General features: G+C 65.4%; 2 protein-coding genes across 4 annotated transcripts; one reads left to right on the top strand and one right to left on the bottom strand.

The window, feature by feature from the left end:
* Positions 1-549: 549 nt before the first annotated feature.
* LOC119524878 (proline dehydrogenase 1, mitochondrial-like) lies at positions 550-15,300 on the top strand. The gene is made up of 14 exons (XM_037823556.1): positions 550-804; positions 4,258-4,466; positions 6,678-6,712; positions 7,918-8,067; positions 8,246-8,310; positions 8,532-8,648; positions 8,722-8,801; positions 9,517-9,598; positions 10,844-10,936; positions 11,052-11,198; positions 11,456-11,631; positions 12,460-12,558; positions 14,743-14,831; positions 14,942-15,300. Exons 1-14 carry the CDS (start codon positions 550-552, stop codon positions 15,127-15,129), a joined length of 1,785 nt encoding a protein of 594 aa, XP_037679484.1. The 3' UTR covers positions 15,130-15,300.
* Positions 14,150-20,619, bottom strand: DGCR6L (DiGeorge syndrome critical region gene 6 like). Of its 3 annotated transcripts, none has more exons than XM_037823557.1 (5): positions 20,458-20,619; positions 20,219-20,379; positions 17,043-17,143; positions 16,380-16,520; positions 14,150-14,471 (listed from the first exon to the last, which is right to left on the bottom strand). In XM_037823557.1, the coding sequence occupies exons 1-5, from the start codon at positions 20,565-20,567 to the stop codon at positions 14,190-14,192; spliced, it is 795 nt and encodes a 264-aa protein (XP_037679485.1). In that variant the 5' UTR covers positions 20,568-20,619; the 3' UTR covers positions 14,150-14,189. The 3 variants fall into 3 exon arrangements, with proteins under 3 accessions (XP_037679485.1, XP_037679486.1, XP_037679487.1); XM_037823558.1 differs by lacking the exon at positions 14,150-14,471 and adding an exon at positions 15,659-16,039; XM_037823559.1 differs by lacking the exon at positions 14,150-14,471 and adding an exon at positions 19,895-20,058 and having other exon boundaries at positions 16,383-16,520.
* Between the last annotated feature and the right edge of the window lie 994 nt (positions 20,620-21,613).

Below are 21,613 nucleotides of genomic sequence, written 5' to 3' on the forward strand. Positions count from 1 at the left end.
CGCGGCTCGGGCACGCGGGGCGCACTCCACTCCGGGGTGCGGGGCGGGGCCTGCGGGCCGGGGCGGGGCTTCGGGGCGATACGGGGCGGGGCCTGCGGACGGGGCGGGGCTTCGGGACGAGGCGGGGCGGGGCCTGCGGCCCGGGGCGGGGCTTCTGGACGAGGCGGGGCGGGGCCTGTGAGCCGGGCGGGGCTTCGGGACGAGGCGGGGCGGGGCCTGCGGGCCGGGCGGGGCTTCGGGACGAGGCGGGGCTTCGGGACGAGGCGGGGGCGGGGCCTGTGGGCCGGGCGCGGCTTCGGGGCGAGGCGGGGCGGGGCCTGTGAGCCGGGCGGGGCTTCGGGACGAGGCGGGGCGGGGCCTGCGGGCCGGGCGGGGCTTCGGGACGAGGCGGGGCGGGGCCTGCGGGCCGGGCGCGGCTTCGGGGCGAGGCGGGGCGGGGCTTCGGGGCGAGGCGGGGCGGGGCCTGATGGACGGGGCGCGGCTTCGGGGCGAGGCGGGGCGGGGCCTGCGGGCCTACTTAAGCCGCGCCGGGGCGCGCGTCCGCCTGCCATGGCTCTGCGGCGCGCCCTCCCCTCCGCGCTGCGCGCCGGCGCGCCCCGCCCCGCGCCTCTGTCCACGGCGCCCGCGGCCAGCGAGAAGCCCCCTGCGGGGCCGCGGGCCGGGCCGGGGCGGCCGCCGGTGCCCGCCGTGGACTTCGGCAACGCGCAGGAGGCGTACCGCAGCCGGCGCAGCTGGGAGCTGGCGCGCAGCCTGCTGGTGCTGCGCCTGTGCGCCTCTCCCGCGCTGCTGGCGCGCCACGAGCAGGTGCGGGGGCGCGCGGGGGGGCGCACGGGGGGCGCGGGCCTCGGCCTCCCCCGGGAGCTGCAGAGCGTGGAGCGGGGAGGCCGGGAGGGAGGCGATCCCTGCATTCCTCTTCTGACCCTGAGGCTTTTGCTGCACAGGAATTCTTTCCAGCTGAAACCTAAGATCCACCCTTTAGATAGAAACCTGTTGCTGGAATGCACTTATCAAACAGAGGCCCCGCCGTGTTGCCCAACGTCGGGCGGTATAGGAGGGTTGGTGGCCTGGGACCCCCGAGGCCCCGAAGCCATGGCCCAGCGGCTCCCCCACCCAGGGACCGCTCTGGGCAGACAATCCTGGTGAAAAGCGGGAGCTGCCAAACACTTGACTTTAAAACTGTAAAGGTGACTTTACCAAGTGCGAGGACTTGGGAAAGTAAAAAGTGGAAGGCGATGCTGTCCCTGGCAGTTGGGGGGTGTAGCGGTGGCGGTGGTTTTGAGGCGATCCCGGGCTCAGGTGCATGGATGCCTCAGGTGGGACGGCACTGAGGATGCCCCTGTCCCCCCACAAAAGTCCGGCGGGGGGGTGACTGCACCAGGCGGCCCGTGGGGCGGGGGAGCGGGAGCCACACCTACGGCCCAGGTGAAGGCGAGGCCTGGGCAGGTGGGAGCTGGGGCAGGGGCCCCAAAGCCTCCAACAAGGCAGGGTTAGCCGCTCCCCAGAGCCAGGGAGGCCGGGGGCTCAGGTCAGATGCCACGCCTGGGACTGATGGAGGTGGGACTGGGGAGGACAGCTGGGGAAGAGGGAGGGACTGAAGGAAGTGCGATAAGGGAACCCCGGGTGGGGCGGCGGGAGGGGGTGGTGGTTTCGACACCTAGAGGGCAGCCGGGAAGGAAGGACACAGTGGTCAGGAGGAGGCAGCCGGGGGTGGCACGACAAGGGCCGCCGCGGGCGTGGCTGCAGACGGCAGGCAAGGGCCGGCTCCAGCCATCCGTGGGACAGTGACCGGTGGCCCAGAGGTGGGGCCCGTGGGGTGGGTGGTGGGGGTTGGCGGGGAGGGAGAGCCCGGGGCCTTTTGTCTGTGTTGAATGACCAAGTAAAGCCAAAGTTCCCCAGGCACAGCACTAAATGTTCCTTCCTGAATTCAGAAGCAGCTGAGCAGAGAAGTGAGCAGTGCTGGGTGGAGGGATTTGTGCCCGGGATGCACGCGGTGAGCGGAGGGAGCAGGGAGTGCACCTCAGCACCCTGGTGCCTACAGGGTATTGTCGGATGGGGGGCTGTACAGCGCGGGGAGGGGGCTTCTCCAGGCCCCCCCCCCCAGGGAGCAAGGCCGGAACCCAGCCCTGTGGCCAGAGGACGGCTCCCAGCCGCTGGAGCAGCGGAGCGCCCCAGGGGAAAAGCCGGGTGGGGCTGGGCACAGGGAGGGCGTCAGGCTGCAGGACACCCCAGGCTGCGCTCTGGGTTGGGCCCAGTTTGGCCCACACTTGCCTGAAAGCAGGACTTTTTGGCAAGGGTTTTGAAAAGTCATGTTTCTCCACGACAAAGGTTGCCATGCTTGGATGTGAGCCATGGGAAGCAGGAGGGACTGGGACGGGGGCGGGGGGGGGCGGGTGCAGTCAGCTGGGGGCTCAGGCTGTCTGTGCACCTCTGCGTTCCGGGCTTGCCGGGAACATGGGTGCATTGCCACGCATGCTGGTTTTCAGGTCCAAAAGCATTGAGAGCTTAAGGGTGCTGCGGCCATGTCCCCCCGGCCTCGGGTCAGCCGCCCCCCCGGCACGGGCAGGTTTCCGATGGCCGCTTTGTTCTGGAGCTGGCTTGGGAATTGCAGCCGCTGCCACCTCTCCTTGGCCGGGCTGGTTGACTTGGGCGGCTCTGCCTCTGGGAAGACGGCTGCCGGAAGCCACCCAGGACCTCGTGGTGCATCCTCCTGCGTTGCACGTTTATGAATCATTCATTCACATGCCTCGGCGGCGGCCGTCTGCGGGCAGGCCCCGAGGCCCCGGAGGCGTCTGAGCTGAGCCGCCCGGGAGGGGGAGCCGCTGCACAGGGGCGTGTGGCTGGTGTTTGCACTCGGATGGGGATGGGACCGGCCCGGGCAGGAGGGAGCAAGGGACACATTTTGGGAGGGAGGCCTGCGGGAAGCCCACCTACCACCCAGAGCCCCTGCGTCCGCTGCCCCCCAACTTAGTTCCAAGGCCGGAACAGCCTGGGTTTCCTCAAACCAACCCATCGGTAATGGAGAGCCTCTTTCATGGAGAACATTTCTTGGGACCAGGGTTATGGGAAAAAAACTTCGGAAAACTCCAGTTGAAGCTAAAGCACCTTCACCCCGAAAGCAGCCCTGAGCAGCCCCCCAGTGCAAAGGCAGAGGCAGGCCCCGACCCCCGTTCCCCCACCCCGAGCCATACGCCATGTGCGTGCGGGCACGCCAGGCCCCACCCATCCAGCTCAGCTTCACTGCTGCAGCCTTGGGGCAATCTCCGATTGTTTTTAGTACTTTGTTCTTTTGCAAAGAGGATTAGAAATTGGAAAACGAAAGCACTGCCAGGAAGCCTCCCGTGCGCCCAGCTGGAGCCGATCACGGGGCCTGTGGGGGTGGCGCCCCCTGGGCCGCGGGTGGTGCTGGGACAGCTCTTCTGAGGACACCAGTTGGTTTGGATCAGGGGCCCCCCTAATTCACAGGACTGGAGCTAGGACTCAAGGTGTCATTTGAGGGGACGCAGTTCGACCCAGACCCAGATTAGAAACAAACCCCCTCCCGTCTGCTCTGCGCAGTTTCCAGACACCCTGGTTGCGTGAAGTCGGCCGCGGTGTGTTCTAGGGGCCCGAACGCAGCCGTCGTCGGGGTGCGAGCAAGTGGCTGTTCCCGCGCGTTCCACTGAAGCTTTAGACAGTGGCAGGGGGGGGGATCTGGCCCGGGGCCGGTTTCCTGGCCGATGTTGGGGTTCACTTCACACAGCAAGGACAGGTGCCGTCCGAGCCCCGGGAGCCGTGGTGTCCCCATCTGAGGGCCTGCCCGTGCCAGCCGCGGCTTTAGGGGTGCAGGGTGGGCAGCGAACAGAACAGTGACAAGCGTGAGCCTCCGCGTCCTCGGGGGTCGCCCCGAACCCCCCCTCTTCCCCAGCTGAGGTTTGGATGCAGGAAGTGTTGGGGACACCCGCTGCTTTATCACCCGAGCAGGGACTATGGGTGCGTGCCGGTTCCCTGTGGGCGAGCCCCTCCTGGGTGGGGTCCAGAAGTGGGGTCGCCTGTCCAGGAGGGGCCATTTGGGGGCTGCTGCGTGGGGAGGAGTGGGGACGAGTGACGGCTGTTGGGACAGAGGCAGCCGGGCTCACACACTCTTCACTGGGTTTCGGCATCCACTGCGGGGTCGGGCTGGGCCTAGGGGTGGGGGTGGGGATGGAGGTGGAAGTGGGGGTGTCCTGCGGGCACGGGGAGGCCAGTGGCCTGGGAAAGCCGGCTCCCTCTGCCCTTTAGCTGCTGCATGGCGCCCGGAGGCTCCTGGGGCAGAGGCTGTTCGACAAGCTGATGAAGGCGACTTTCTATGGGCAGTTTGTGGCTGGCGAGGACCAGCAGGCCATCCGGCCCCTCGTCCAGCGCAACAAGGCTTTCGGCGTGGGCTCCATCCTGGACTACGCTGTGGAGGAGGACCTGAGCCCTGAAGAGGCAGCACGGCAGGAGATGGAGTAAGGACCCCCGCCCAGTGGCCACACAGGACCCTTGGGGAGCCAGGCCAGCCGGGTGGGGCCGTATCCAGCTGCCTGCCTCCGGCCAGCCCACGAGAGCCCCAAGGCCCTGCCCCAAATCCACGGGGTTCTTGCAAATCTCCGTGCCGTGGGGACGACCGGCCAGGCTGGGTTTTCCTGGAGAGCAGGGAGGAGGGGAAGACGGGGGTCAGCAAACCCCCCGCTCCTGGTCTCGATCCGTCCGCACGCTTAGAAGGGCATCCGCATTTTTAAATGTTGGAAAAAATCACAACGAGAAATACTATGTTGCAACACGGTGAAAAATAGATGAAGTTTAGGTTCCGGTGCCTGTGGGTGAAGCATCCTCAGCGGGCGGCCACGCTGGGCATTTCCCCGCTGTCCGCGGCCACCCCACGAGGATGGCGTGGGGGCCTCCAGGCCGACATACGTCCTGCTGACCCCGAGTTAGGTGGCAGCTGTGCCTTCCAGCTCTGCTCCAGCATCTCTTCCCGTCCTAACCCGCTGAGGGTGAGTGGTCCTTCTGGCTGGTGCAGGCTGTGCCCACTCCCCATCGTGCTGGAGCCCCCTGGCCTCCCAGGCCCCCCTCTGCTGCCCGCCCGGGGTGCTGGTTGAGGCTGGGCTCGGGGCCCCTCCAAGGTAGGGTACTTGTGCAGGGCCCCTGTCTCAGCGACGGATAACGGGATGGGGACACCTCCCGGACCCCTGCTCCGGGGCTACAGGCTGAGGCCACGTCCGCTTCCTGGAGCTCAGGCAGGGCCAGCCCCTTCCTTTGCAAAAGAGAAAGGAAGATAAATACCTGGCACTCGGGGTAGAGCTGCCTCTCCAGCCCTTTCTGGAATGTTCTGTGAGGGGCCTGAGTCTTCTGCAGCAGACCTCTCCCCAGGGCCCTGCCCTGGACTCCTTCCTTCTCGGCCCAGAGACCTGGGTGGAGGGTGGGGGGCAGGATGCTGGGGGGCGGGCGGAGAGCCTGGGGGCCCCTGGCGCCTGGAGTGATGCGGGAACATCCCCGGCTTTGGAGCCGGGCCCCGGGGGGGAAGCTGAGGCACCCGTGGCAGCGGAGGGCGGCCGGCCAAGGCCTGCTGTGTAACCGCCCGGGCCCCTGTTTGCTCTGCTCCCCCCCCCCCCCCCCCCCCGGTGGCCGCAGGAAGGACGGGAACGCCTGTGAGGCCCGCGGCCCTGGGAACGGAATGTCCGCTGAGCGCTGAGTGCGGCGGGCTCGGGTGGGGGAGCCCACCCCTGCCCGGCGATTGGCTCGTTCGGAGGCGGGTTCCTGCGCCCTGAGGGGGCCCCCTGGGTTTCTGGGCCCCCCGAGAGCCTCCTCCCGCCGGCACTTGGCAGCGGCCTTGGCTGGCTCTGCCTGGTGAATAGCTGATGAGCTGAGCGCCTTGGAACCCCGCTGGGGAGCACATGGTTTTCTTCTCGGGGTGATTGCACTGGCTTCCTGTGGACCCCACGGCTGTCCCGGGCCACGCTCTGGCCTGTGGGTGTGAGAGTGAGCTGTGGTCCCTCCCAGTCCTCCCAGTGACACGCGCTGGGGTGGGGAGGAGCAGACCCTGCGCCCCCCGGGCCCCGGCAGGGGACGCCTGCAGTGCCCCCGTCTCGTGATCCGGCCCCTCTTGTCCCAGGGCCATGGGCCCTGCTGCAGGGACGGACACAGAGATCCAGATTCAGGCCACGGGCTCCCTCTGACGGGTCGGAACTGGCCCTGGTCAGGGCATTGTCCGCTCACCCTGCAGCTCTGACGTCACCTGTCTGCAGGTGACATGCAGCCAGTGTCCCCGCAAGCCCCAGCCCTGTTGTGGCGGCATCTCAGGGGCTGAAGTGATTTCTGAGGTGTGGGGGGTCGGGGAGGGGCCTCATTCTCTCCCCGCGGGGCGGCCTGATCTGTCTGGTGCCCTCAGCCAGGACCCGTCCCCCCTAGCTGACCCTGTCCCCCCTGGCTGACCCCGTCCTCCCTGGCTGACCCCCGTTTTGGTGGGCACCCTGCGCTCTCAGAAAAGACTCTTTCCATCCCTTCAGGGACCCCCCAGCCGGGCTCGTTTGGGAACTTCTGTGGGTCGGGGATGGAAATGGACATGGTCTCGGGGGCTTCCCTGCAGGACCGGGGAGCTCGGCCTCCAGCCTCTACCCCTGCCGGCACCCCTGGCCCCTGTGGTGGGACGCTGACCCCCACCATCTCCCCTCCCCCAGGTCCTGCACTTCGGCCGCGGAGAGAGATGGCAGCCGTGAGTAGGGGCGGCTGGTGCATGAGTCCCTCTTCCCCCCCATGCTTCCACCCAGTGGTTTAGGGACCCCCAAGGGCCGGTGTCCGCAGCACCCGGGTCCGTCCGTGCGTCCCGCCAGCCCGCCAGCCCCTGGTTTCGGACAGGCTCCTTGGTGGGGATGGGACCAGGGAGGACACTGGGAGGGAGGAGCTGCTCATCCCATAGAAGCAGGCACCGGGGTGGGCACGGGGGACCCCAGGACAGGCCTGAGGGGCCCAGGCAGCGTGGGAAGCTCCCGGGTAATCTTAATTCCCCACAGCCTGGCTGGACACACAGCAGGGCCGCGACCCGGGAGCCTGCAGCCTCCAGAGCAAACCATCCCCGGGCATTCGTGGGCTGCGGTGGGGGGGTGGGGGCAGGGGTCTGCACCTGGAGGGGGCGTCTGTGCCCAAAGTTGGCTGCCCTCGGGGTGTGTCTGCACCTGGGGGGTCTCTGCTAGTGGAAAGTGTTTGCACCTGGGGGGCGTCTGCACCTGGGGGTCTCTGCTAGGGGAGGCATCTGCACCTGGGGGTCTCTGCTAGTGGAAGGTGTCTGCACCTGGGGGGCATCTGCACCTGGGGGTCTCTGCTAGGGGAGTTGTTTGCACCTGGGGGTGTCTGTTAGGGGAGGTGTCTGCACCTGGGGGTCTCTGCTAGGGGAGGCGTCTGCACCTGGGGGTCTCTGCTAGTGGAAGGTGTCTGCACCTGGGGGGCATCTGCACCTGGGGGTCTCTGCTAGGGGAGGTGTCTGCAGCTGGGGGCGTCTGCACCTGGGGGGGTCTCTGCTAGTGGAAGGTGTCTGCACCTGGGGGGCATCTGCACCTGGGGGTCTCTGCTAGGGGATTGTTTGCACCTGGGGGGCATCTGCACCTGGGGGTCTCTGCTAGGGGAGGTGTCTGCAGCTGGGGGCGTCTGCACCTGGGGGTCTCTGCTAGTGGAAGGTGTCTGCACCTGGGGGCATCTGCACCTGGGGGTCTCTGCTAGTGGAAGGTGTCTGCACCTGGGGGGCATCTGCACCTGGGGGTCTCTGCTAGGGGATTGTTTGCACCTGGGGGGCATCTGCACCTGGGGGTCTCTGCTAGGGGAGTTGTTTGCACCTGGGGGTCTCTGCTAGGGCAGTTGTTTGCATCTGGGGGGCATCTGTGCTCGGGGGTGTCTGCGCGCTCAGGGCCGTGTCCCCCCGTCCAGGGGCGAGTCAGAGGGAGAAGCAGTTCCAGGCCCACCGTGCCTTCGGGGACCGCAGGGGCGGCGTCACCGGCGCCCGCACCTACTTCTACGCCAGCGAGGCCAAGTGCGACCGGCACCTGGACACGTTCCTGCGCTGCATCGAGGCCGCGGGTGGGCGGGGCCTGCAGGGCGGCCGCGGTGGGCGTGGCGGTGGGCGTGGCCACGGGGACGGCTGGTGGGGGGGGTGCCCCTTCCAGAGCAGCCTGGGCTCCGCTCCTCGCTCCCCTACCCCGGCCTTGTCTCCCCTGCACGCCCCTGGAGCTCAGGCTCTTCCGGTGGCTTCTGACAGGTGGAGCCAGTGATGACGGCTTCTCGGCCATTAAGCTCACCGCACTGGGGAGACCCCAGTTTCTGGTAAGTGTCGGGACCTCCCACTGCAGAGGCTGCTGCAAGCCTTAAACAGCACCCCGGACACTGCCGGGCGCGTGGGTGGGAGGGGAGGAGCAGCCCCCGGAGCAGAGAGCCGGATGTGCCCAGGCTGGGGGCTCAGGTCCAGGGGTCTGGGCACACCCGGGCCAGGAGCTCTGCCTTGGGGATGGGAACGTGGGGTCCTGGGCTCAGGCCCGCGTTTGCAGCTGCAGTTCTCGGACGTGTTGACCAAGTGGAGACGGTTCTTCCACCAAATGGCGGCAGAGCAAGGGAAGGCCGGGCTCACTGCCACCGACAGGAAGCTGGAGGTGGCCGCGCTGCAGGTGGGGGGCCGTCCTGGGTGGGGGTGGGAGGCAGGGCGCAGGGTTCGCTGTCGCCACCTCGCCTCTCCTCCAGGAAAGCGTGGCCAAGATGGGCATCGCCACCAAGGTGGACATCAAGGAGTGGTTCACGGCAGAGACCCTGGGGGTGTCTGGGTGAGAGCAGAGCAGCTCCCCGCCGAGAGAGGGGGCGTCTACGGCTGGGTGTGTTCGGCCGTGTTGCATCTGAGCCCTGGGATTCTCGTCGCCCTCCTTGAGAGCGTGGGCCTTGGGGTGGCGGTGCTGGAAAGAGCTGTTCCCCAAGATGCAGGGAGCTGGGGGTGGGGCAGGCAGCTGCAGCGTGTGCACAGAGAGCCAGGTCTCTGCAGCTGGGGGGGACATCCCTGAGCCAGGGCAGGTTCTTCCAGGATTTCTGGGGTCTGAGAGCTTGGGCGCCCTGCCCAGCCCTCCCTGGGCCTACACTGGGGGTGGAGGAGGCTGGGTGACCCAGGTTCCAGGGAGCCCCGCAACCCCGCCCCCCCCGGGCAGGTCTGGCCACTCCCCCAGGGCCCAGTCAATTTGGGGAGCAGGCTGAGGTCAGTGCAGCTGTGGGATCCTGGGTGCGCCCTATGTGGGGGCCCCAGACCCTGCCCTGCTTTGCATTTTTAGAGCTGTGTCCCCCCCATAAGGGAAGACCCACATTTCAGTTTTCATTCTTTAAATGGAGAATGGCCTGCATGTTTGTCTTCTAAACTGAACGCTGAGGCAGGTTTTGTTATGGTTGGGTTGGGGGGTGCTCTCTCCAGGAGCGGGGCTGGTTGGGGTCCGGGCCTCGGGGCCAGGCTGGGAGCCCTCCTGATGCCTGCCGCTGCCAATGGCGTCTCCTCCCCAGCACCGTGGACCTGCTGGACTGGAGCGGGCTCGTCGACAGCAGGACCCGGCTCTCCAGACACCTGGTGGTCCCCAACCTGCAGGTAACGCTCCCCTCGGTGCCGTGGGCCCCTCCACGCGCCGTGCTGAGCAGTGATGTGGATTGGGGCTCCCTGCTGCCTGCCAAGGCTGGGGTGCAGGCTGGCGAGGCCCGCTGTCCCCACGGCGCCCCAGGAGACGGTCATCTGGTTGACAGGGTGTCCCCCAGACCTCGATACTCACTGTCATCACCCTCACAGGGCCGGGCTGTCTCGCGTGGGGCTCGTGTGCGGCTACGGCTGGGTGGCACCTCGGAGGCCCCTTGCCCACGTGTCTGGGGGAGGGTGGGGCCGTCGGCTGGGGCAGCCCAGGTGGGTTCCCCACCTGGCCTGGGCGGCAGGTACCAGGGCGACGGTCCCCGAGAGGGCCGGGCGGAAGCTGTCCCCACGGCGTCACACCTGCTGAGTTCTGTTTGTCTAGAGCGTGTTGCCGAGGCCCCCAGGGTTCAGGGAGGGCCGTGAGACCCGTCTCATGAGGACACATGGGAGCGCTTGGAAACATGCTGTCCTGCTGGTGCTGCCTGCCACAGCCGTCCCAGCCCAACGGCGAGGGTCTACCCCCCAAACTTGGGGCACCTACCTGGGGCCTTCTCTGCTTGCCGGGGTCCCCTTCCTCGGGAGACTTAAGGACACGCGTGGTCAGCCAGGCTGCTGGGGACCAAAGGGGCTTGATAGGGGTCTGTGCCCCTGCAGTGCCGGGGGCGAGGGGTGTGGAGGGGCCGCGGGGGTGCCCCTGGCCCTGGCTCATGGCTGGCGCACTCGCCGCCCGGCGTCCCCGTCTATCCTTCCCTTCCGGAGATGGGGTGGCTCAGGGTTCACTTCCTGAGCGCCGTGTGGGAGCCCCTCCTGCAGCCCCTTCTCCTGGCTGGGGAGTCTGAGCCTGGGTCTGGCCTCGGCAGGGTTGTTGGGACGGGGTGCCGGGAGGTGCTGTGGTGGGGCGAGTGGACGCCTGGGGGCAGGAGATGGCACTCCTTGGGGTATGGGGGTGGCGTGTGTGTTGTGGGCAGGGGTGGACACCCAGGCGCCTGGGGGAGGCCGTACGTCCCTGGAGGAGCTCGGCACGGTCTGGGGGGGGCCCAGGGTGGCCGGGAGGGGAGATGCTGAGGCACAGGCCTGCTGCTGGCGGCCTCTGCTGTCCTGGAGAGGAGGCCCCCTGCTGCGGCACATGGGCCCTCCTGCCCGGCCCCCTTAGGAGTGATCTGGGCGTCTTGGGGGGCTGCTGGGTCCTGACTGCCTGCCCCCCGCCCCCAGACAGGCCAGCTGGAGCCCTTGCTGTCGCGGTTCACCAAGGAGGAGGAGGAGCAGATGAGGCGGATGCTGCAGCGGATGGATGTCCTGGCCAAGGTCGGGGGCCGGGGGGTGTGGACCCCGGGCTGGGCAGCAGGGGGGCTCGGGGCAGCTGGAGGAGGGGCCCCTGCCTCACTCGGCCACCCGCACGCTCATGCCCTCTGCCCCTCAGAAAGCCCAGGAGGTGGGTGTGCGGCTGATGGTGGACGCCGAGCAGAGCTACTTCCAGCCGGCCATCAGCCGCCTGACGCTGGAGATGCAGCGCAGGTTCAACACGGAGAAGCCGCTCATCTTCAACACCTTCCAGTGCTACCTCAGGGTACGGCGCCCGCACCCCGGTCTGTACCCCGACCCTGCTGTTCCCCCTGCACAGGGCCGGGCTCACGGGCCTCCTCGTGGGAAGTCCCCAGGTCTCAGGGGAGCCTGGAGCAGGTGGTGATGGCGCCAGGCTGTCTCCCCACCCGGGCTGCTCTCCTGGACTGCCTTCTCCTGCCTCATGGCTGACCCCCAGCCCCTGGGGACGGAGTGGGGCGGCCGTGGGCCCTCAGAGCTGCTGCCCCCCGGTCTGGCCCGCAGGACGCCCACGACAACGTCTCTCTGGACGTGGAGCTGGCTCGCCGGGAGGGCTGGTGTTTCGGGGCGAAGCTGGTGCGGGGGGCGTACATGGCCCAGGAGCGTGCCCGCGCTGCCGCGGTCGGCTACGAGGACCCCATCAACCCCACCTACGAGGCCACCAGCGCCATGTACCACAGGTGGGCGGGAGCGGGCACGGGGCTGCCGGCCCAGCGGGAGGCCAGGCCTCGTTTCTTCCACTCTGGCTTTACTTTTCCGAAATGTTCAGGTTTTTAAATGAAGAAAAGTCCAGAGAACACAGAGAAAGGGCCCACAGTGTCCACCAGCCCGGCACCTGCTCTCGGAGCCGAGAAACTGTGGGCTGAGCGGTGGCTATTCTTTTTCTTTAATTTTTATTGTGGGAACGCGTAGACAACAAAACGTCCCGTTTTAACTGCTTGCAAGTGGTTAGATTAATTAGTGGTGCGGTTCCAGCTCCGTTTGCCCGACCCCTGCCCTGCGTCTGTCATTTAGCACTTTCTAGAACCTTCTGTGTCAGCGCTGGGCAGCTTTGTCCTTTTCCCCTCTTCACTTGCCCACTCTCTGCCGCGTTCTCGTGGTTTCTGGTCTGGTCACCGGCTGCCTGGCTCGGTCATGGTGCACGCAGCAGGGACAGAGAGCTTGTGCTCTGCATCAATGGCCCAACAGTCCTCCCTCATGATGGCCGGGCCCGTCCCTGCCCCCTGCACCAACGCGGCTGCAGGCCGTGACCTGGCATTCCCTGCACTTGAAGCTCCGCCATCCCCTCTGCCCACGTGAAAGTGGCCTCGGGGCCAGGGGTGATGGGCCTGGGGGTGCTCCCTGCCTCTGTCATGGGGCCCAGGTGGAGGGGCAGCCCAAGGCTTCCCCCTGCTCCTGCCCCACTCCGGGGACCGGCGCTGCCCATTCTTCCTGCTGCTGGCCTTCGGCCTGTGGCTGTGGCCCTGTCCCCAGCAGTGGGTGGCTCATGTGGGTGCCCCCCCCCCCAGGTGCCTCAACTACGTCCTGGAGGAGCTGAAGCACAACCCCCGGGCAGCGGTGATGGTGGCCTCGCACAATGAGGACACGATGCGCTTCACGCTGAGCAGGTAGGCCTGTCCTGCAGCCCGCGGGTGTCGGCGGTGTCCGGTGTGCTGCCTGCGGGGGTCGGGGGTGCCCGGTGTGCAGCCCGCGGGGGTCGGCGGTGCCCGGTGTGCAGCCCGTGGGGGTCGGTGGTGCCCGGTGCGCTGCCTGCAGGGGTCTGCAGCACTTGAGGCCGTGGCAGGGAAAAAGCCAGGCCTTGAATGAGGCCCGAGCACAGCTCCAGCCCCCCGAGGGTCCCAGGCCTGACCAGGTCTTGATTGTGGAACCGAAAAGGTTACTAGCAGTTACTTTGGCTTGTGAAATTTGTATCTGATTGGTCAGTTTCAAATTAAGAAATTAAATTTTGCTGGGCATTTTAGGTGGCTTCACGGAAATAGAGAAATCTGGAATTCAGTCCCCGACTTGCTCCTGAGGCTGCCGACATGCTGCCTCAACTGTGTTTGGGATTTAACATACTCCATTTTCTCTTTAAATGCCTTGTGAAGTAAAACTTTCGTAGAATGCCAGCAAATTAAATTCAGAAATTTGGTGAGGTAAATTCGGAAGGTTCCACTATCACTGCCGCCTTCTCTTGCGGGCAGCCCCAGCGCTGGGGTCCCCGTCTCCCTCCCCAGCTTTGCCTTCCCGGACTCAGTCCCCCAGGATGCCAGCAGGCCTGGGTGACACCTGCCCGGCCCTCCCCTTTCCCAGGTGTGAAGCTGGGGGCTCCACACCCACAGTGGGGGAGGCAGTGAACCCCAGGCGCGCGGCCCTGGGTGGGCCTTTTGGGAACCAGGAGCTATGGGCAGGGCATGGGGGCCGAGGACCGAGCTTGCCGGTGCTGCCTGCTGCTTCCTGGAGAGCGGGTGCCGGAACCCCACAGTCCTCTCAGCGGCCAGGGCTGGCACTGCCCTCTACTCTGTCCGACCTCGGACAGCCTGGCCTGTGGGGTCACTGGAGGTTTGGGGCACCTTGTTAGCTTGGAGGGGTCCTAGTGTGTCCGACTTAGAGAACGAACACGATTGAGAAGCAGACTGAGAGCCCGGTTTCCGCAAGCCTCAGCATCATCTGCTGGTGGAGCCTTGGTGGAGGTGGCCTCTCGCCTGCATCCCGATACCCGGCACCCTCTCAGTGTGCAGACTGGCTCTAGGATGGCCTTGTCTGCGGCCGAGCACGTGTCCAGTGCCGAGCCCAGTGCCCAGTGGAGGGCCTTAGCCTGCGACCCCGGGGCAGGGGCCCCATGGTCAGGCTGGGAGGGATCGGTGCTCCCAGCACGCTGAGCCTGTCCACTTCGGAGCAAGAGCAGGACAGCCCAGCTCTCCCGGGGCCCATGTTCCAGAAGGTTCTGGAGGGGTAGGAGGGCTTGGGGGGACAGAGCAGGGGTCAGATGGGGTCCCTGCATAAATGCACCGCATCTGTATACGTAGAAGGAGTAAGCTTAGGACGCTGGGGAATACTGTCGGAATCAACACAGGTATTTCAAGCCCTGGGCGTGCATGAGACAGGAATGGGCATGGGCCTGCCCATCCCACCCCACCCCTGAGCAGTGCTGACCAACAGATACAATAGCCACATCTATCGCTTTATATTTTCTAAATATCCACATTAAGAAAAAGATGAAGTTAGTCAACACATTTAATCCATTATATCCAAAATACTACCACGTCAGGCATGTGTTCCACATCTTTAAAGAATCAGACGTTTGACGCCCTTTTTGTACCAAGTCTTGAGATCTCGGTGGGTCACCTTGCAAAGATGCAACAGCCATGGTGGCCCGGGGCTGCTCTGTGGGACAGTGCAGCCTGAGATGTGGGGAGGCAGAGGGCAGGCCATCGAAGCAGAGGGGTGCAGGAGAACCCTGGTGAGACCCAGAGCCCCGGGGCTGCATTGTGGGTATCCCTTGCTGGGTCAGGGCACCAGGAACGGGGCCGACGGGTCCCTGGAGGGTGAACAGCCAGAGCTGCAACCCTGAGAAGGAAGGTGGTAGGAAGCACAGACAGGGCCCCATTTTCAAGCCCCAGCTCCAGCTGACACAAGCCTCCCAGGGAGGGCACTGCTGTGGGCATCTGGCAGGGGAGGGAGGCCCGTTTGGGGCTGGAGCATGCAGTTGGGGGCCTGGGGGTGACGAAGGCTCACTGATAAGCCCAGGAGCCCCATCACCAAGCCCACGGCACCTGCCAGCCCTCACTGCACGCCTCCCCTGCTCCCAGGATGCAAGAGGTGGGCCTGCACCCGGCCGAGCGCCAGGTGTACTTTGGGCAGCTGCTCGGCATGTGTGACCAGATCAGCTTCCCTCTGGGTGAGCTGCCTGGGCGGGGCCTCCCGGGGGGCGGGGCTCCCGGAGGGGCGGAGCCTCCCGGAGGGGCGGGGCGCTCGCCTTGCTCACCGCCCGGCGTATGCCCCGCGCAGGCCAGGCCGGTTTCCCCGTGTACAAGTACGTGCCCTACGGCCCCGTGATGGAGGTGCTGCCCTACCTGTCCCGCCGCGCCCTGGAGAACAGCGGCGTCATGAGGGGCGCCCAGCGGGAGCGGCAGCTGCTGTGGCAGGAGCTGAGGCGGAGGCTCCGCACCGGCAGCCTCTCTGCCAGCCCCGCCTAGATGCACCCCCAGCCAGGGGCCCCCTTCCCACCTCAGCCGCCACCTCGGCCTCACACAGCAACCCCTCACACCGGGGGAGACCCACGGGGGAGCGGCGAGGTGCGGGGAGGGGGGCCCCCCGGGCCCCCCTCAGGCCAGGGGCCAGGTCAATAAAGCAGTGTCTGCAGCCCAGAGACCTCGACTCCCTGTCCTCCCCGGTCCCCTCATGTCCGGGGTCAGCTCGCCCCTCTGGGGAGTTCAGCTTCGGGCGGTGGCCTCTGACCCCAGCAGCATCCCCTCAGCTGCCCCCCCACCCATCCAGGCTCCCTAACCTGGAGCCACAGCAGGACCTTGGGCTTGCAGAGGCCATGCTCCTGGCTTTCTTCCTTCTTCAGGGTGCCCCCACCCCAGCTGCTCCCGCCACCAGCCCCCTACTCAATGTAGGTCAGCTGGGGGGTGGACACTGGCAAAGGTGGCACAATGGACCAGGGCAGGGAAACCAGTGGCTGTGCTGGGCAGGCAGGGGGCCCCACAGAACGGTCACATGAGCCACATGTGGAGCCCCGTGGGGGGGGCTTTATTTCTCTGGCCACACAGGGCTGGGTCCTTGGGGCCTCCAGTGGGGCCGAGGGAGGAACCCAGGGGAGGAGAAGGAGCTGGAACCTCCCCACTCAGCCCTGGGGCAGGACCACGGCTGGTCTGCTCCTCTCCCTGACACTATCCAGTGCTTGGACAGCAGAGGCCAGCGGGGGCAGCAGGTGCACAGGAACCCTCCCCCCCCCAGGCAGCTGGGGACATGTTACCAGGAAGGCAAATGCTGCCCCCGCTGCCCACCCAGCAGCCGCTGTCACAGGGCTGCCTTCCCTGCCTGGCAGCCCCTCTGCTGCAGCTTCCGGATGAGCTCTAGCAGGTTCATCTGCAGTGTCAGCTCCTGGGGTGCAGAGAGCCCCCCTGTGAGGGCCAGAATACCAGCCCCTTCTGTCCCAGCAAAGGTCCCCCCCTCCCCAAGGGCCTGGGGGTGACAGGCAAGGAGGGCAAGGGGCTGACCCCTGGTGAAACCAGCCGCAGCCTGCCAGGGAGGGTGTGGGCCCAGTGGCCCTGAGGGGTGGCCTGGCCCAGGAAGGATGGACGCCTGTGGTCGGCCAGCTCTTCCTCTGAGGGCAGGGTGTGGGTGCACCAATGGTTCCTGGGGCATCATTACTTCCTAGCCCTCAGCCCCCGCCCTAGGCCTAGGCCCTCGCACAGTGTCAGGGGCTGGGTGGGCTGCTGACCTGTGGGTTGGAGGTGACATAGAAGCCAGTGACGCCCGCCTTCTCCAGTGTGCTCTGCTGGTCCGCCACCTTCCGGTCCAGCTCCAAGACGATCTTCTCGTCCATTGTCCGCTGCTCCTCGCGGATCCGCTGCTCTACCACCTGTGGGCAAGGTGCTGAGGGCAGCCCTCGGGCACCACACAACTCCGTGCCTCTCCTCTGTCCCCAAGGGGCCCACACCAGGTACCCCGTGGCTGTGTGGGGTCTGCCCTGCCCTGATGGGCTCAGGACCTCCAGTCCCCTCTGCCTGCTGTTGTGGTGGCTGCCTGGTGCCTTCTCCTCCAGGGGCATGTCTCAATGGGCCCCTGCAACCCCCACCCTGGTCCCCACCTCCCCAGTGCTTGTTCTCCCAGTTGGTCAGAGCCCACCAGGGCCTGGCCACAGCCAGCTGGAAGGAGAACCAAGTGCAGGCCCCAAGACCCCTCCACTCAGAGCCTACACAAGGAGTACCATCTGAGAGCAGGTGGAGGAGGGAAAGAGAATCATGCAGATGGGCCCCACTCCACAGGATCCTGCACTCCGCCCCGAGAGGGAGCCTGAACCTGTGCCCCAGCGAGGAGCCACGTGCCGGGACGCACCAGCTTCTGCCACTCCCCTCCTCGCCCCAGTCAGCAGAGCCCGTACCTCCAGCTCCCGCTGCTGGGCCGCCTGGAGCACGGGCAGGTTGTGGGGCCGGCAGGCCTGCTGGGCCTCCTCGTGCTTCTGCCGCAGCGCCTGCCTGAGCACTGGGGGGGACAGATGGGCCATCAGCAGGTGGGGGGGGGGAGGGCGGGGCCCTGGGCACACCTGCCCTGGCACCAACCCCGGCCCTGGCCCCAGCATCCCACTGCAGAGCAGCCAGGCCCACGGTCTAGCTGTGCCCCCCACCCCACCCTAGGGCAGGGCCCTGGGCTAGCAGCGCCTCTTGGGGGGATGCAGGGTGCTGAAGGAAAGGGGGCAGGGAAGGCTGCATGGGTGGGGTATGAGGTGGGAGAAAGCTGCAGCCACGGCCAGCAGTCCTAGGTGAGTCTGCACCATGTTCCAAGGGACAGTCACAGAGATGTCCAAGGACCACCCCAGGCCAGGCCTAGAAGCAGGGGACGACAGGGCTCAGTGTGCATCCGTCCCACCCACAGCACCAGTCCCTGTGGCAGCTGGGGTTGGGGAAAGCTGGACCCCGAGCTGCACATGAGGCTGGTAAGTCCCAACTCGGTCACCCAAATGAAGGCGGCGCAGCCTCCACGAACAGCACGGAGGCTCCATGCAGAGAACCCCCAACGTGAAAAAGGCGAGAGGAGAGGCTCTGTGCTGGGGAGTCTATATGATGCAGAGGGGCTCCCCCAGGGCCCCCACCAAACTGCTGCAAACACACACTTGGGCAAATGTGTCCAGGCTGATGGGCGTAGATCGAGAGGGGTCACCGATGCAAAGAAACCACCATCGTACAACAGGGCGAGGTCATGCAGCCCGAGCCCCCGGCCGGGCCGGCAAGCAGCAAATGGGGGAGGCCCTGCTAAGGAGGGGCCCCCCCACCCCCTGCTCCCTGGGGACCTTGAGTTGAGCGATCCCACCTTCTGTGCCCAGCCTTCCCCAGCGTCCTATTTCCTGGCGTTCTGTACACACCTCAGTGATGGCCTTTATAACATTTAATGTGTTTGAAACCAAGAGCTGTGCTTGAACACTTCCATAAACAAGAGAGAAGGAAAGCAGCTGCCTCGTCACCCGGTTCAGGGCTCGGTGTGGAGGCAGCACAAGGAGAGATGAAAGCAGCGAAGGCGCTGTCCCCTGCTCTGTTTATCGAATGCAGCTGCAAACCCCGGGTCAGTTCACAGATCCACCCTGGGTAAGCGACTGAGGGGAGCAGAGCCCTGCATGCGCTCGCTGGGCAGGAGGGGCCTGGCCTCGGTACTGACCAGTGAGAGGGAAGGAAGGAAGGATGGCCATTCAGCACCTGCTCCCTCAGGCAGCCCGGGCACGCGCACCCTCTGCTGGCGGCACCGACACCTGGCCCAGCCTGCCGAGGGGCGATTAGCAGTGTCCAGTTAGCAAAACCCCCCACTAAAGGGAACCAGGGCTCCGCGGAGAAGTGGCCGACTCCCAGGCTGGGGCAGATTATAACCAGAAAAGATGAGCCTGACCCGGAACTGAGCCAGAGAGTAAGGAAACACTCAAAGCACGGAGGGGATGTCAGGGCACAGAGCTGGCCAAATGGGTACAATCTGGGCACAAAGAGAACCCTGGGCTGGGGACTTCAGGCTTGTGAACTGCACGCAAAGACAACCACCACACAAACTTCCAGAGGAAGGTACACTTCCCAACTCAGCCTGAGGTTGGCGTTACCCAGCAGCCCAAATCAGACAAAGACATTTCAAGAAAACACAATTACAGACTGCTATCCATCAGGAACAAAGGCAAAAGTTCTCAAGATTTGAGCAAGTCAAATCCAATGAAAAGACAATCCCTCATCACGACTGAGTAGAATTGATCCCAGGAGTGCAGCTTATTCTGGGAATTCAAAAGCTAATCCACGTAGCTCACCATATTAACAAAAACCCTATTTTGATCATCTCAAGGATTTGATAAAACGCAGCACCCATTTCTGAATGAAACACTGATCCTGGCTGATGGATGTTGCCTGTCCCCCGCAGGAGAAATTTTTGCCACAACTACTTAACTGCCTCTATCCAGGCCTGGAGCCCTGCCCCCAAGTTTACAGGACACACAGAAGAGGACCGAGAAGCAGGTAAAATGACCCCATGAAGAAGGAATTCAACAGATCCAAAAGGGAAATGCCCTGGATTCTCAAGAGGGCAGTGGCATGATCAGTGCTGGGGAACTATTCTAGAAAAAGAAAAACCAAAGAAACCAAGTGCAGTGCAGAAGCTGACACTGGATCCCCTACTTTAAAATGTTACCTTGAAACAAGTTAGAGAACGGGTCAGAAGACACCTGGGGTGGTTGACCTCTCAAGAGGCTACTTACTCGCTGCCGCTGCACAGAAGAGGTTTCTTGTTCTAGAGCAATGGTGCCCCCTATAGTTGTTTGGAGGCACTTTGGGTTGTCACTTCTGTGGGGACACTACCATCTAGCTAGCAGAGACTAGGGACACTGCTAAACATCATACAATGTACAAGGCAACAACCCACCACAAAAACTTATCCAGCCACAAATGTCAAGAGTGTCCGGTGGAAAACCCCGGTCTGGGGGAATGCTGAAGATGCATGGCAAAGCGCTATGTATCTCCTGTGTTTGGGGATGCAAAGAAGCATGGCAAAGTGTTAATTACTGAATCCAGGTGAAGAGCATATGGGTATTTGCTACATTATTCATTTTTCCTAAATGTTTGCTTTTATAAATGTTTCTATAATTAGAAGTTAGGGACAAAGAAAAGAAGAAAGGTGGGAAACCTGATGAGGCAGGGGGGCTGCCCTACATTCCCTGCAGGAAGGGATCCCGGGGCTGCCAACTGGGGACGCCTGGGAGGGGCCAATGCTCACAAGACTTTGGCTGAGGGTGTGGCTCAGGTGGGAAACCCCTCGGGCACGCGGGAATTCGATGCGCAGCCAGCGTAGGATCTGGCCCCAAGGGGCGCCGGACAGCTGTCGACAGCCGCCTCCGGGGTCTGCCCAAGAGGGCTGACCTAATACCGAGCTCCACGTTCCTGGGAAGCGATGGGGATTTCTGGACGTCCCGCTAACAGGGAACCGTGCAACTAACTGTAAAACAGCACTGGCAAGACCACCGAAGCGTGAACCCAGCCTGCGCGCCCCACCCCCCGCAGACCCCGGCCCCTCGGGAAGCCTGTTCGCTCCGCCCCGCACCTCGGTGCTCCTTCAGCAGCCGCAGACGCTGGTTGTACAGGCTCTTCTCGGTGAGGTGCTGGATTTCCAGCAGCCCCTGCACGATCTCGAACACGGTGCCGTCGAGCAGTGCCAGCGCCAGGTCGCTGAGCGTGGTGTAGGACAAACGCTGCTGGAAGGAGCTGCGAGGGAGGCGATGTCAGGGCCCTCGGCCTCGGCCCGCCGCCGCCCGCCGCCGCCCGCCCCGCCGCGCCGCGCACCTCGGCAGCTCCTTAACCAGGCTCTGCAGCGCCGACAGCAGCTGGTAGTGCCGCTCCTGCTGCCGGGTCCCGTCCGCGGCCTCCTCCAGGACACCCACGTACCGCTCCATGGCGCCGGGCCGCCGCCGCGACGCACCCCCCCCCCCCCCCGATGTCACCGCAGCGCGCCGTGGTCCACCCCCGGGCCGCCCCTCGACGTCATCCACAACGCACTGCATTCCGCCGCCGGCCCGCCCCTATGAAGTCAGTCGTAGCGCGCCGCAGTCCACCGCCGGCCCGCCCCACCCGAATCCACAGACATCATCCACAGCGCGCCAGATTCCGCAGCCGGCCCGCTCCTCTGGCGTCATCCGTAGCGCCGTAGGCCGCCGCACCGACTCCCTCTGATGTCATCAAAGCGCGCCGTATTCCGCCACCGACCGTCCCACCCAACGCACCCCGCCCTGGCAACGTAAATCCCGCCCCTTCCGCCCACCATAGCGAGGCTCGCCCCACTCACGTCCTCCCACTCCCAGGCGCCTCGTTCCCTGCGTCCTCCAGAACGAGGCTCGCCCTGCGCACGGCTCTCCCCCTCAGACGTGAGCCATAGCGCGCCGTTTTCGTCCTCAGCGCACCCTACCCGACGCGTTCGCCTCCTCTGACGTCAGTCGTAAAGCGCCGTAGTCCACCGCCGGCCCGCCCCTCCTGACGCGCCCGCTCCTCTGACGTCATCCACAGCCCGTCGTAGTCCACCGCCATCCAGCCCCGTCGACGCGTGCCCCGCCCCTTGCGTCCGCCAGAGTGAGGCTCGCCCCGCCCACCTACCGCCACGGGCCTCATTCCTTGCGACCTCCAGAACGAGACTCGCCCCGCCCACCCACCACAACGCGCCTCGTTCCCTGCGTTCTCTAAAAAGAGACTTGCCCCGCCCACGGCTCGCCCTCCTCGACGCTTGCCCGCCCCTGCTGGGGTGGTCCCAGAACGACGCTGGCCCCGCCCCTCCGCGTTGTCCTCACCCTGCCTTAAAAAATTGTAAGTATCTGAGGAGCCCGCCCCTCCCGCACAGAGTCGGTGTGGACCGAGGCCGCACCTGCGCGCCTGCGCGGTGTAGGCGCTGTCCTGCGCCTGCGCCTCTCGGGGTGGGCGTGCCTGTTGTGGCCTCAGCCTGGCGGTCCCC

The sequence above is a fragment of the Choloepus didactylus genome (genome assembly GCF_015220235.1).
Source record: "Choloepus didactylus isolate mChoDid1 chromosome 23 unlocalized genomic scaffold, mChoDid1.pri SUPER_23_unloc1, whole genome shotgun sequence".
NCBI lineage: Eukaryota > Metazoa > Chordata > Mammalia > Pilosa > Megalonychidae > Choloepus > Choloepus didactylus.